Source organism: Leuciscus leuciscus, assembly GCF_965113295.1.
Source record: "Leuciscus leuciscus genome assembly, chromosome: 5".
Taxonomy (NCBI): domain Eukaryota; kingdom Metazoa; phylum Chordata; class Actinopteri; order Cypriniformes; family Leuciscidae; genus Leuciscus; species Leuciscus leuciscus.
The window spans coordinates 12,672,832-12,686,370 of record NC_138729.1 but is presented as its reverse complement, the minus strand read 5'-3'; the positions used below and the strand labels follow the sequence as shown (position 1 = coordinate 12,686,370).

At 36.3% G+C, this 13,539-nt stretch overlaps 2 protein-coding genes across 3 annotated transcripts in view; both read left to right on the top strand.

The window, feature by feature from the left end:
• LOC309499941 (annexin A1-like) overlaps positions 1 to 13,539 on the top strand; it is a 95,555-nt gene that overhangs the window by 81,165 nt on the left and 851 nt on the right. The window contains exons 1-11 of one of the 2 annotated variants that reach the window (XM_082171496.1): positions 10,218 to 10,585; positions 10,788 to 10,861; positions 11,009 to 11,120; positions 11,533 to 11,627; positions 11,876 to 11,989; positions 12,114 to 12,204; positions 12,282 to 12,361; positions 12,463 to 12,519; positions 12,840 to 12,933; positions 13,045 to 13,140; positions 13,430 to 13,488. In XM_082171496.1, coding sequence (XP_082027622.1) covers positions 10,817 to 10,861; positions 11,009 to 11,120; positions 11,533 to 11,627; positions 11,876 to 11,989; positions 12,114 to 12,204; positions 12,282 to 12,361; positions 12,463 to 12,519; positions 12,840 to 12,933; positions 13,045 to 13,140; positions 13,430 to 13,488 — 843 coding nt within the window. In that variant the 5' untranslated portion in view covers positions 10,218 to 10,585; positions 10,788 to 10,816. Of the gene's footprint in view, positions 1 to 10,217; positions 10,586 to 10,787; positions 10,862 to 11,008; positions 11,121 to 11,532; positions 11,628 to 11,875; positions 11,990 to 12,113; positions 12,205 to 12,281; positions 12,362 to 12,462; positions 12,520 to 12,839; positions 12,934 to 13,044; positions 13,141 to 13,429; positions 13,489 to 13,539 lie in introns of those variants that run through there. The other variant, XM_082171497.1, reaches the window with a different exon arrangement.
• Positions 226 to 10,075, top strand: LOC309499940 (annexin A1-like). Its single transcript, XM_082171495.1, has 13 exons — positions 226 to 262; positions 403 to 484; positions 617 to 728; positions 3,205 to 3,299; positions 4,108 to 4,221; positions 4,369 to 4,459; positions 4,542 to 4,621; positions 4,713 to 4,769; positions 7,791 to 7,884; positions 7,990 to 8,085; positions 8,381 to 8,439; positions 9,297 to 9,419; positions 9,681 to 10,075. The coding sequence occupies exons 2-13, from the start codon at positions 431 to 433 to the stop codon at positions 9,735 to 9,737; spliced, it is 1,032 nt and encodes a 343-aa protein (XP_082027621.1). The 5' UTR covers positions 226 to 262; positions 403 to 430; the 3' UTR covers positions 9,738 to 10,075.

Sequence of the window (13,539 nt, the reverse complement as noted above, 5' to 3'; positions counted from 1 at the left end):
GTATCTGCACAGTCTTGTGCAAAATCTAGTGAACAATGTTTCATGTACATGTTTTATGTTTAGGCTTTGTATTGCATGTCAGTTTATCTTACACAATCCACAAATCCTACAGTTTGAGGTGAGTGCAGAAAATATATTAAATGACTACAGACAGGTACAACCAGAACAACCTGGTCTAACTCCTCCACGCACCCAAAAGAATAAAAGGCGCGATTATGTTCCTGAAATAACCCATTTCAGTCCAGCTCTCACAGTGGAACAGGTGAGATATCATTGTAAATGTGTTTTACAGTCCTCTTGAATAACTCATCTTAACAAAGCTCTTTGATGACATTTGACAATGAAGCAATGATTTAAAAATATTATAACTGTTCATAAGTGCAACCTTGCATTTCTTTTTAGCTTGTTATAGGTACAAAGGTTTTAAAGGATGGCATTCTTTAAAAAATTTCTCCAGAAAATTAGTAATGATGACAGTAGTAAGGTAAGTTCAGAATATATACATAATCAATGTTTTGTATGCCAACACACATTAAATACACCTCATCTTCATTACTTATGTTAATAATTAGTCCATGATCTGATATTTTGGCACTTGCTATATGTTTTATCACAGGGTTCTAAAGGAGCTCCTACGGAGACAGCATACTTTGGAACAGTCAAGGCTGATCCAAACTTTAATGCTGAAAATGATGCTGCAAAATTGAAGAAAGCCATTGAGACCAAAGGTAAATACACTCAAAGTTGGTAAAAAAAAGAAAAGGCCCCAATGTACTATATGGTAATATGAAGGAATTTTCTGAAGGAAGTTTACTTAAAGGTTTGATATTTCTCAGGTGTTTTATCTGTATTTTGAATTACACATTGCAGTGTGTTTTAGGGTTAAAGGTCCATGAACTTAATGGATAATGTCCTGGCAGAAAATTACATGTACCTTTTCTGTTTTTATACAGATTTTCTTTTCTTTTTTTACAGTGTAGATATCACAATAAATGCAACGTTAAACATGTACAATGATCTCATGTCCCTGATACCAGCTATAGGAATGTGTGTTTCGACAAAGGAATGAAAAACATTGTTCATTTTCAGCTAGATATATGTTATGTATGTGTATTTAAGTGTTATGTTGTTTATTTTAGAAAAGGTGTGGAGGACACACCCCTGCAATACCTGAAAAACGTTCTTAGAATGCATTCATATGAATAAATAGTTGAAAAGCAAAGAGCCACTGGCTACATGACACTAATTCATGTGCACTGGGACAAAACAGGTAGCATGACAAAAATAAATGTTTATGTACCAAGGAATTATTTTGTATGAATCTGTATTAATCTGTAATTATTCAGAATGTTCATAGGTGTTTTTGGTGTTTCTGGTTTTGTGTATATCAACACAATCAGATACAAAAATAATTTACAGTCAAGTGAAGTATCACTTATATTATACGAAAAATGTTGCATTCAACTCAAAATCAAATTAAATTAAACATTTGTTTTAAGAAGATTTAGTGACCATGTCCAATTAATTTAAATTAATAATTTTTTTAATAGAAACAACAACACCAGATTAAATATCAAATTCAGTCTTGAAACTCTTGATGGAGCAGGCTAGTGCAATCTGCTAACAATCACATCAGTTACTAGCACAGCCTATGCTAATTCTGCAGCCAATGAGCTTGTCTGCTCAACATTTAAATAGTCTGGTTCAGCTTTTGCTGTAAGCTGGTCCTGCAACATGCTATCAGAGTTCCAATGAAACCCTCCACTTCCCTCAGCTCCACCTGTCTAGATCTGCTACTGGATTTATGTATGCCTAGTGGTGCTAGCCTGACTACGTCAGACTTCGTACTTCCGCTCAATTTCATTTTCGCTTCTGTACTCAGTCTGAGACAGCGTCATAGCTTTCCGTTTTCCTCCGGCCTGAAAACAGCCGGCCAATCAACGAACAGAGGGCGGGCTGAGAGCCGTGACGTAGACGCTGATTGTACCGTGGATGCGTAGATTTACTTCACATAATCTGCAAAAGTCGTTCAAGCCATGTTCACAGTTAGATGCGGCTGAGCATGCGCATAACACACGCCATAACCAAACGTTATGTGATTGGCTTACGGGTAACCAATGATTTTAAACTTCAGACAAGCGCCATCTTGTTGGTAACCAGCCATGTTTCGGACCCATATGGAGGACTGCTTTCACGTTGGTGTTAAAGATGCAGACTTTGTTGCGCTGGGATAATGCCTTGGAGTTCCAGATGGGCCGCAGGGTGTTGAACGCTACCCTTGCTTTGCTAATCCGGCTCTTAACATCATCATCTGCGCCGCCATCAATGTTGACCACGCTTCCTAAATACACAAAGCGGTCGGTCTCCACCAGGTCTTCTCCCTGTAGCTGCAGTGGCTGATGTAGTCGGTTGTTCATCCGCATCACCACTGTGGTAAACATACTTGAACGTTTTGTTCTACAACGTAAACTGGACACACTCACAGTCCAAAATGTTTTTTTTATTTTTTATTTATTTTTTTATAAAAATAATATAATATTTGCTTGTGGCTGTTATCTGGGTTTCAATCCTAAGAAAACTGTAGTAATATTGAAATAAATCCCTCGGACACTGGCAACTTCTTTATTAACTTTTTTTTTTTTTTTCACCTTTAGCAAGCTGCTATGGTAACCAGCAATTTAACTGTTGAGCAAGCAAGCTGATTGGCTGAAGATGCGACATGAACCAATCAGTTTGTGTCAAGTAGTTGACACTGTAAATATCATCAGCTTGCGTTAATGACCCATCAGCCTGCGCCATCTAGAGTTTAATGACAGATATAGGCATATATTCAAATATAACATCAGCATTAATCTTTCAACAATATGCCAAACTCTTGACTATTAACAATAACAGCTTCAAAAGTTACGTTTTCGATAAGGGGTGTGTAATTTACGTCAAGTTTTGTTTACCACTGACCTTAAACTCACAAACTCATGGAAAATAAAATAAAATAAAAATCTCTATTTATAAATCCCCATTTCAAGGGAACCAGTGGTGAATTAGTCTTCTGGGTTTTGATGTCATCCCTGCACATCTCTATTCATGCAGCAACAGCAGCAGCAGCGATAATCAACAGCCCAACAGTGTGCAGATCTAGTCCACCAAAATCAAATGCATTGACAAATCTGCTCATTTTTGATTTTGGTTTGTCCTCTCATGAAGGTGTGGATGAAGCCACCATTGTGGAGGTTCTAGCAAAGAGGAGCAATGCACAAAGACAACAGGTCAAAGCAGCTTATCAGCAGAGCACAGGAAAAGTAAGCATATTCGCATCCTCCAACAACATTTGTCTTTGGCCTATTTTTATGTGTAAAGATGGTCTGGTCTGGCATGTCAATGTGAGATTGGAGATGTTATATGTAACGTGCTGAGGTTGTCCTTTCATAGTTCTCAGTTATTTTTAATTGAAATATGAACTTTAATTTAGCACATCAACAATGTTGTGTAAACTGCATTAAACATGATTCATGTTCTGTGCCAGTTTTTTTTTTATATATGATTGTGCCAGAACAGTTGTTTAAAAGGTAATAAGCCAATTTAGATAAAATTGACAACATTTTACCAGCAGGTGGCACTTTCACCAAACTTTTATGGTAATCTTAGGGGGGTTTTTTTCAGTGCATGAAATACAGCATTTTACAAACAAACAAACAAACAAACAAACAAACAAATAGGCTGGCAGGCAGTATGTCTGACCTTGGAACACTGAGTATTGTTTTCTGTATGACCCAAGGAATCTAAAGAGACCAGACTCATGACTTTGCCAAATTATTAAATTAAAGTTTTCAGGAAACTGTGCAGTTTATGTTAAAGGCTCGGCATTTTTATTCTTATTTTATTTTTTTATTATTTTTTTATTTAATTTAAATTTAATTATACAAAAAAAAAAAGTTTACAGGTCAGCAAACCATTTTTAGAGTGGACATAAAAATACAAGGCTTAGGATACAATTTAACATTCAAAATATCTTTTGAGTGCCTTGGTCTTAACCTTGGTATGTAAAAGAAAATTGTAATGTATTATGTAAATAACTTTTATGTATATATTTTTATTTTTATGATTCAGCCTCTGGCAGACGCACTGAAAAAAGCTCCGAAGTCAGATTTTGAGGAGGTGGTCCTTGCTTTGCTGATGACACCGCCTGAGTATGATGCTTTTGAAATGAAAAGAGCAATGAAGGTACAATGTCTTATATCTTACTTATTCTGTAAAAGAAAAAAAGAAAAAAGAAAAGAAAAATTTTAAACTATTTTAAAATGTTGTCTCTTAATATTTCCATATGTTTTAAAAAGCATATGTTTCTATTAAAATGTAACTGATAATCAGGGTCTTGGGACAAACGAGGCTGTCTTAAGTGAAATTCTAGGGACCAGATCAAACAAGGAGATTACAGCGATGAAAAATACTTTCAAAGAAGGTAACAACACAGATCCAAATACATGCATGTTCTTTATGAATGCAGATGTGTATGTAGCTGTGAACTTCTTTCTGTTGTACAGTTTATGGAAAGACACTGGAGGAAGATGTTAAAAGTGAAGTTAGTGGAAATCTCGAAGCTACCCTGCTTGCTCTTTGCAAGGTACAAAAATAACAGTGTTTAATGTATTTATGTTACACGATAAGAAAGCTAAATCTGTTATGTGTGCTAAATTAATATCTCATAACTTCAGGCTACCAGGTGTGAAGACTATAAAATTGATGATGGGCTTGCAAAGAGTGATGCAAAGGTATTGTGGCTGATTCCACTGCAACATTGTAACAACTCTGATCACATGAACTGATTTATTTGTATGCTGATTTGTCTGGGTAAAAATCATTTCCATGTAACCTGTTCTGAATTTGGATTGGTTGGTAGGCATCTGGAAGTATCTCATTCATTGTTTCCATACACTTTAGTGTATTCCTCTGGCTACAAGTCAGTGTCATTTGAATTAGGCAACATCAAACAACACAACAAAGTTATGAGTGATTTTACTTAGTAGCTTCTTTTTTTTTTTTTTTTTACTTTTATACAAGAAGTTAATATTGAAACTTAGATTTCAAAAAGTGCACCACGGAACTTTAGCCTCTCTATTGCCATCTGTGATTAAAACATAAAATTGCAAGTTACAGGTACTAGCAAATGTGTTGCTTTCACATCATATGTGCTTCGGCAATTGTATTATGATTGAAACATTGTGGCATAATTGCATTGTCTCCTTATAATCAATCCTACATTTTACACAGTGCACAATATGTACAATACGTTTTGTGTTTTTAACTGATATTTTTTTTGCTTCATATCAAATGTTGTGTTGTGATTTTTTTTTTGAAGATTATTTTCTTATGCACATCAAATATGGTAAACGGAGGCTCATACATGCGTGGTTGACACTAGTGATTGAGTTAGAGGGGTGTCGGGTGGCCGTTACCCCGGGTACAGCCCTAAAATTTGATTCTACTAGCAGTTTGATGCTGATTGTTCATGTAACCATCAATGCCAATACAAAATGGGAATCTTCATGACCTGGCAGTTGTTGAGATGTGGGCAGTGAGGTTTAACTGATTTAATTGTTTCATATGCGACCAGTCAGTTCTTGGCCTATAGCTGCCATTACCATTGTTGAACCCTGCTGTACCTGTGCTGAGTGGAGGGTGAGATACAAGCTGAACAATGCTGTTACATGTTGTCAGGCATGGACAACATGTACTGTAGCAGTGATGGGAGCTGTGTGCCTTTATATTTGAGCTCAGTGAAGTTTTGCATATTGAGAAGAGGAGGGGGCCAAGCACTGAAACCTGAGGCACCCCAGTGGTTTGCTAATGGAAGCCTTGATGGATTTGTTTCTGAACTAATTCTCAAGACAGCCAAATTGAGATCCTTTGATCACAGTTCAGAGAAGATGGTCAGGAGGGTCTGATGACTTACTGTACATTACAAAGGCAGCAGACAGGTCTAAAAAGAGAAACAGTGACATCTTCCGGAGAGGAGGACCCTGACATTGTTGTCCTCCTCTCCTGAATATGTCACTGTTTCTCCTTTTAGACCTGTCTGTTGCCTTTTGAGTCATCAGACCCTCCTGACCTGACCTGACCTGACCTGCCCTGACCTGACAATCTTGTCTGTTTTGTCTTTGTTTAATGTTTCCTTGTTTGTCTTGTGCTTGAACAAATGGCTCTGTCTCTGTTTGTGTTGACCATGTACTCCTCTCATCCCGCCTCCTTGTTTCCCGTTAATATGCCCACTTGTTTAGTCCTTCTCTGGTTGTTGGCCTAATTGTGTTCACCTGTTCCTCATGTGCTCTGCAAAGTTTTTTTCTTTGGTCCTGATTTTAAGTCTAGTCAAGTTCTAGTCTTTATCTTGATCAAGTTCTTCCAAGTATTATTTTGGGTTTCTCTTATTTTTTATTTGATTATTAAGGGGAGACACTACAGGTAAAAACGGTGTGTGGTTTTTTTTTTTTTTTTTTTTTTTCATGCATCTGTCAATTTTGAGATTTTGGGCTTCCCATAAAGTGTTTTTTCAGACTAGTGGACAAAAAAATATCCAAAATACACTTTATCCATTTGCATCTGTAGATTTCAATTAAAGTTTGCTAAATCTTCCTAATCTTTAAAGGACGTTTTCTCAAAATGAGTTTTTCCTCCTACATTGTAACACTTACTGTACATACACCAAACTTTACAGTTTTATTCTTATCTATATTATGAAGGTTTTTACAAAGGGGTTTGTTCATATATAATTTTCCTGATTTTGTACAAAATTGTATTCCTAAAAAAAAAATGGTGCAAATTTGATTATTTTTGGCTGTTGACTGTATTTTCTGATTTGTGGAATGATAAATAGAGATATCCAAAATCCCCTCTGTAAAAACCTTTGGCTCTAATATATAAAATAAATTAAACAATGTTTTTTAACCTGAATTCATCCATTGTTCAGATTTTTTGTTCTAGAAATGTATGCAAATTAGTGCATATTTAATTAGACAACACCTCATTAGCATATTTAAACATAATTTATATTTTAACATTCTTTTTGCAAGTTTCAGTTAGCCTAGATCTTTTGTTTATTTATTTTGCTAGATCCTATTATTACAGTAGCCTATTTATTTTCTTTGTTTTTCTCTAGTCTCATTATCAGTTTTATTTTGCTTTTATTACTTGTTGTCATGGCCTGTTCAGTCTTGTCTCGCTCGCGTTGGTTCCTGCCCCGCATCCTGTTGCACCCTGGTCGTTGACTCTCCTGGTCTGGGAGCTAGTCTGGTGCTACATCCAGTCTCATTACCAACTGTCAAGCCTCTGATTTCCTGAGCCGCTGCCTTGTCTCCATCTTTAGCCGTCATGTCTTTGCTGTCTCATCTCGGACCTACCTGTTCTCCAGTTGTGTGCCCTGCCCTATTGTTTGGACTGTATTCCTACCTCACCTATCTTGTGCAGTTAATTGTTGTCAATAAATAACACCCCTTGCTTATTCTGCATCTGGGTCCTCCTTCTCAGACTTCCTGACAGTCAAGCCCTTTGCTGAAGTTTCTCAGTTGACCTAGATAACCTTTTCTGTTGCATTGTTGATTTTCTTGTTCACTGGACAGGAAAACATAAGTTGTTCACACAAGCAGGCTTTACAACAAGTTTAACACATATTGTAAAATAGGACGTAGATGTATGCATTATACTGTAGGTTGTAATATTCCGACAGTGTGTAAGGACATGTAAGTGCCAGTATATTGGTGTGCATGTCCTCTACCCAGCTCACTTCATTGTTTTCTCAGGCTCTGTTTGACGCAGGAGAGAATCGGGTTGGCACTGTTTGCTCCGTCCTGATTGATGTCCTTACATCCAGGAGTGAATCTCAGCTGTGCAAAAGTAAGTTGAAGACCACTTATAAAAGAGAATATAGATGATACACTTATGATAGTTGACTTTACTTATTTTTAGGCACTATTAGTGTTATTCAAAATGTATTTGCAGTTTTCCAGTATTATGGCCAATACAGCAAGAAGGGTTTAGCCAAAGTTCTGGAGAGTGAGCTGCATGGAAACCTTGAAGAATGTCTGATGACACTGGGTAAGGAAACAAGTGCTCATTTTAGGTTGTGTGTATTTATGTGTGGGTGTTTGCAAGAGATTATATAGACATGTTAAATGCTTCAGTGGCGAAAGACTATTTAGGAAGCTTGTTTTTCCAGCTCTGCATGTTGTGGGTGGATCCAGACAGTAGTTTCACACAAAACTTTATCACACAAAGATAGGTACAAAGATACAATAGAAACTAAATCAAAAGTCACATATTTGGTTTGTGCACACACAACAGCCTCTTACAAACATACAAACCTCACAACATTCTTATTTTTCATGTTTAGTGAAGTCTGCTTGGAACAAACCTGCCTTGTTTGCAGAAAAGCTCCACCTGGCTATGAAGGTAAAGTTGCAAAGGAATGTATGGAACGTATTCCAGCACGTCCATGTAGTTACTAGCACTCTGAGTGCTACATATGTTTTTGATATCCTCAGCCATTCTTTATATAGGTATTTCACATGAATTTAAAGGGGGCAGAAAATGCATTTCAGATCTTTATATTATGTTTCTTTAGGTTAGCTTATGACAGTAGCAAAGTTTTTTTGTGCCCAAAAAGTTCAAATATTTGTAAAGAAATTTATTTTCCATCCTCATTTTCATTCTCTGTTAAAAACACTAAGTTTCAAGGGGCGTTATATCTCAAATGCAAGTAAATGCCCACTGCCTTGACTTATACTTATGGGTTCTCCGCTTGTGACGCCATGGATTGTTGTCAGCCAATAAATTGGTGTGTTCGTCACACGTGCTTCATACACGGGTCACGCTGATGGCGCTCCCAATAGTGTAAACTCCATGATGCGGCATCAAAGTTTGACTACGAAAGGGAACTTTGTTGTTTAATCGCACGGGCGCTTTGTTAAAAATAAACTTCATCCATGCATTTATAATACTTTGTTCTTTTGGAAGAGTAGCTATGTCCAGTTTTTGGAAGTGCAGTTTGTCCACAACCAAGGACAGAACAACTTTCTTGACATTTCACAGCTGTATCACTCTTGTAATTGATGGACAGAGATGAGCACACCTCCTTGATTTACAGACGCATGTTAATGCATCTGTATGGCATCTAGAGGAAAACCGTAATGTCATGATTGTACCGATTTCAAATCCTGGATTTTCAGAAGGGTGGAAAACAAAAAATTTATGTTAAGGACATTTTGATTTTCCATTTCATGACCCTTTAACTAATTATGGATTTCTAGGGTTTAGGAACCAACACTGACACACTGACTAGAATCATTGTGAGCCGTTCAGAAATTGACCTGCTGAAAATCATTCAAGAATACAAGAGGATGTATGGCAAAACGCTTCAGGAGGACATTCTGGTAAGTCTCCATAATTTTAAAAAGCTCTAACCAACTAACCAACTAGCTTCATCAACATGAAATAAAAAAAATAAGACACATTTTTTTCTTAATCACATCTGTTCTGGAATGAAACGGTCACTTTTCAGAATCTATTCCCAATTAATTAAATCAACCCCCTTTCTACATTTATTTTTTCATTGTATATTACTGCCTGTTTCATCATGTTGTCCTATTAAATACAATAGCTGTCCTATTTAAATCCTTTTTCTGGTTTTACAGAAGGAAACAAGAGGAGATTATGAGAAGATTCTGCTGACTCTCTGTGGAACTCAATAATCATCTCTTACATGTCTGGATTATGTGAACATTCATTAAATGGTCCATGTCAGCACCAGTTAATCTCCCCATAGTTGGCTCATGAAAAGTGTTACATTTAAATATGGAATAAATGTCAATTGTGCACACTGTAAATGTTAGTGTGAATTTTCAATATAATATTCCTATACAACTTGGCATATTTTCTCAGTAGTAATCCAACAGTTTATCACAATTAAACTCTATATTAATATTTTATTGTAATAAATCACTTTGTAAATCCTGGCAGTATTTTACACTGGGATGAACATATTGGGTTCTTTACCATGTGAAAACTCAGGGTTGGAGCACTTACTTGACCTTATCTGTGTGTCTATTTTCATAATTAAAGAGACACATTTCCACAAGTTGATACAACTAATAAACTAGCATCATCTAGTGAACAACATGAATTCCTATGTGTTTTGGATTAGGATTAGGGATAGACAAACTCGGTCCTGGAGGGTCAGTGTCCCTGCAGAGTTTAGCTTCAACCCTAATCAAAAACACCTGAACCAGCTAATCAATGTCTTCAGGATCACAGGCAGGTGAGTTTTATCAGGGGATGGAGCCAATCTCTGCAGGACAGTGGCCACCCTTGACCGAGTTTGCCCATCCCTGGATTAGACTACAACTGGAAAAGTACAGCAAACCCATTAAATGATAGATTATCACACATCTTACAGACAGGTACAACCAGAACAACCTGGTCTAACACCTCTACCCAGCCCAAAGTTTTTCAGTGGGTGTGTACAAGGAATACAAATACAGGTTCTGTTCTCAAAATTACCCATTTCAGATCAGCTCTCACAGACTTCACAGAGTAACAAGTGAGTTGTCTTTGTAAATGCATTTAACTGCATGTTCTCTACTAAAGATTGTCATTATTAATGTGCAACATGTCTTAATTATGCAATGTTTATGATTAAGCAATTGATGATTGATGAAATTTATATGAGAATTTAGATTTACCTATATCTGGGGAATGTTTGCGATGTCTGGTCATAAGCTCATCCTTATGCATTTGCTTAGTTCTTTATAGCTTCTTCAAAGCTCTCAAGATGGCCTTTTTCCAGAAATTTTTACAGCAAGTTAATGATGACACGGTAAGTAAAAGCATTTCCTTCATTATGGTCAGTCAAAAGGATAAAAGTTTAAGTTGGTCTGCTGTAGGTGATGATTAACCTAGATCTGCATAAAAAGAAACCTATCATTACTTATTTGTACTTGAATGTTGCTATGTTTTATCTCAGGGTTTTAAAGGTGCTCCTGTTGAGACAGGATACCTTGGAACAGTCAAGGCTGATCCAAACTTTAATGCCCAGAATGATGTTGCAAAATTAAAGAAAGCCATTGAGACCAAAGGTAAAGTAGAGAGATCCTGCTAAATACAAAGTAATTGAATGCAAAATGCAAATTTAACATGCTCTCATGTTCCTGATGCAGGTATTGAGAAAAATCAAGTAAAAAATTCTAATGAATGAGACCCTACATATTTTTTTGCATTGTTGCATGAATGGAGGACACACCCAACTAATTATGTCATACCAGGAAGAATGCTAATATACTTAATATACACCTCTCTTGGGAGTTGTATCATTATGCATCTAGCTTTATTGTTCTTCTGTATCTGTGATTTATAGACTTGGTATCAAGTGCAATTATTATACCTATTATTATATGTGCATTATATCAAGATCCACCAGTACTATATGATCATAAACAGCTTCTAATATGATAAACTGATGTGATTTTGGCCTTTTTCCGTCTCATGAAGGTGTGGATGAAGCCACCATTGTGGAGGTTCTAGCAAAGAGGAGCAATGCACAAAGACAACAGATCAAAGCAGCTTATCAGCAGAGTACAGGAAAAGTAAGCATATTCACATCCTTCAACATATTTTAGATAAAAATACAATTCAACTAAATTCAATATTCAGCAATTGTTTGAATCCAGTTACTTATTTATGTTTTCCATCAACCCTTGAACTTGACTTATGAAACAATGCAGATGAATGAGCCAAGTCATTTATCTATATGTCCAAGTCAAATCCATGCTAGAGGAACACAGATACAATTTTCTTCTGTGCTTATAGCTTTTGTTTGATCATTAATCCTCAGCCTCTGGCAGACGCACTGAAAAAAGCTCTGAAGTCAGATTTTGAGGAGGTGGTCCTTGCTTTGCTGATGACACCGCCTGAGTATGATGCTTTTGAAATGAAAAGAGCCATGAAGGTACAACTTACTAGTCTTATTGAAATATATCTAATTTAAAAATGTAGATTTTATTCAAAGACATAATGTACTATATACTGTACCAATACTTAAATCTAAATACTAAAATTGTATTGATAATCAGGGTCTCGGGACAAGTGAGGCTGTCTTAAATGAAATTCTGGGGACCAGATCAAACAAGGAGATCACAGCATTGAAGAATACATTCAAAGAAGGTAACAAGAAAGATTAAAAACATGTTTTTCCTCAAGCAGATGTATGTTTATGCTGCTAACCTCTTTTTGTTGTACAGTCTATGGAGAGATGCTGGAGGAAGATATTAAATGTGAAGTTAAAGGACATCTTGAGACTACCCTAGTTGCCCTTTGCAAGGTACAAAACATAGTTCAGTGTAATTGTTGTAACAGCACAAGAAAATAATGTTATGTGTATTAATAATGATATATTACTATATCAATATCTTATAACTTCAGGCTACCAGAAGTGAAGACCGTAACATTGATGATGGAGTGGCTAAAAGTGATGCAAAGGTAAAGATTATTTACTTCCACTATGGCCAGTGAAGTATGTAAGATACATAGTCAGCTGATATATAGTCAATATTTTTACATTCACCATAATTAATCATACTGAAGTTGCAAGATGGTCCCACATACAGTAGCTTTTCTAAATTGTGTTAGTATGAAAAACAAGAAAGCACAAATACAGTTATACAGTTATCCATTATACAGTTTTGAAGTCATTATAAAATGTATCTGACCAATTGGACCAAGCAGACAGTCATGCAATAAGCATTACAAATTGAAACAGTGTAGGTACTGTCTCTGACTTTGCTATGTTGTTGTTTTAGGCTCTGTTTGAGGCAGGAGAGAATAGGATTGGCACTGTTTGCTCTGTTCTGATTGACATCCTCACAAACAGGAGTGAAGCTCAGTTGGGCAAAAGTAAGTCAAGCAATATAACTCTTCTTCAGTGATATTTTACTTTTAATGCCATTCTGGTGTACTCCAGCCCATGTTGTCTGAGGTACTAACAGTGTTATTTAAAATTTACAGTTTTACAGTATTATGCCCAGTTGAGCAAAGACGGTTTGGCCAAAGATTTGGAGGGTGAGCTGCATGGAAGCTTTGAAGACTGCTTGATGACCTTGGGTAAATATATAGTAGCCTTCATTTTAGTCTGTATATATCTCTGTGGGTGTGTGAGAGTAGTTTCTCTTTAAATGTTAAATGCTTCTGTGGCCATCTGTATGAAGGCAGCGCCATAACCTGTTTGAAAGCAGGATTTTTTTCCCGGCTTTGTGTGTTAAGGGCGGTTCCATTCTCACACTCAAAAACTTCGCAATCAGATTAGATACAAATATCCAAGAGCTATACTAAATTGAAAAAGGTTCTTGCAAAAGCTGTTCTCACTTTTTATTTTTATTTTTGTATGTTATAGTGAAGTCTGCTTGGAACAAACCTGCCTACTTTGCAGAAAAGCTTCAACTGGCTATAAAGGTAAAGCTGCAGAGGAATTCATGACACTTAAATTTGATTCATTTTGTTTCT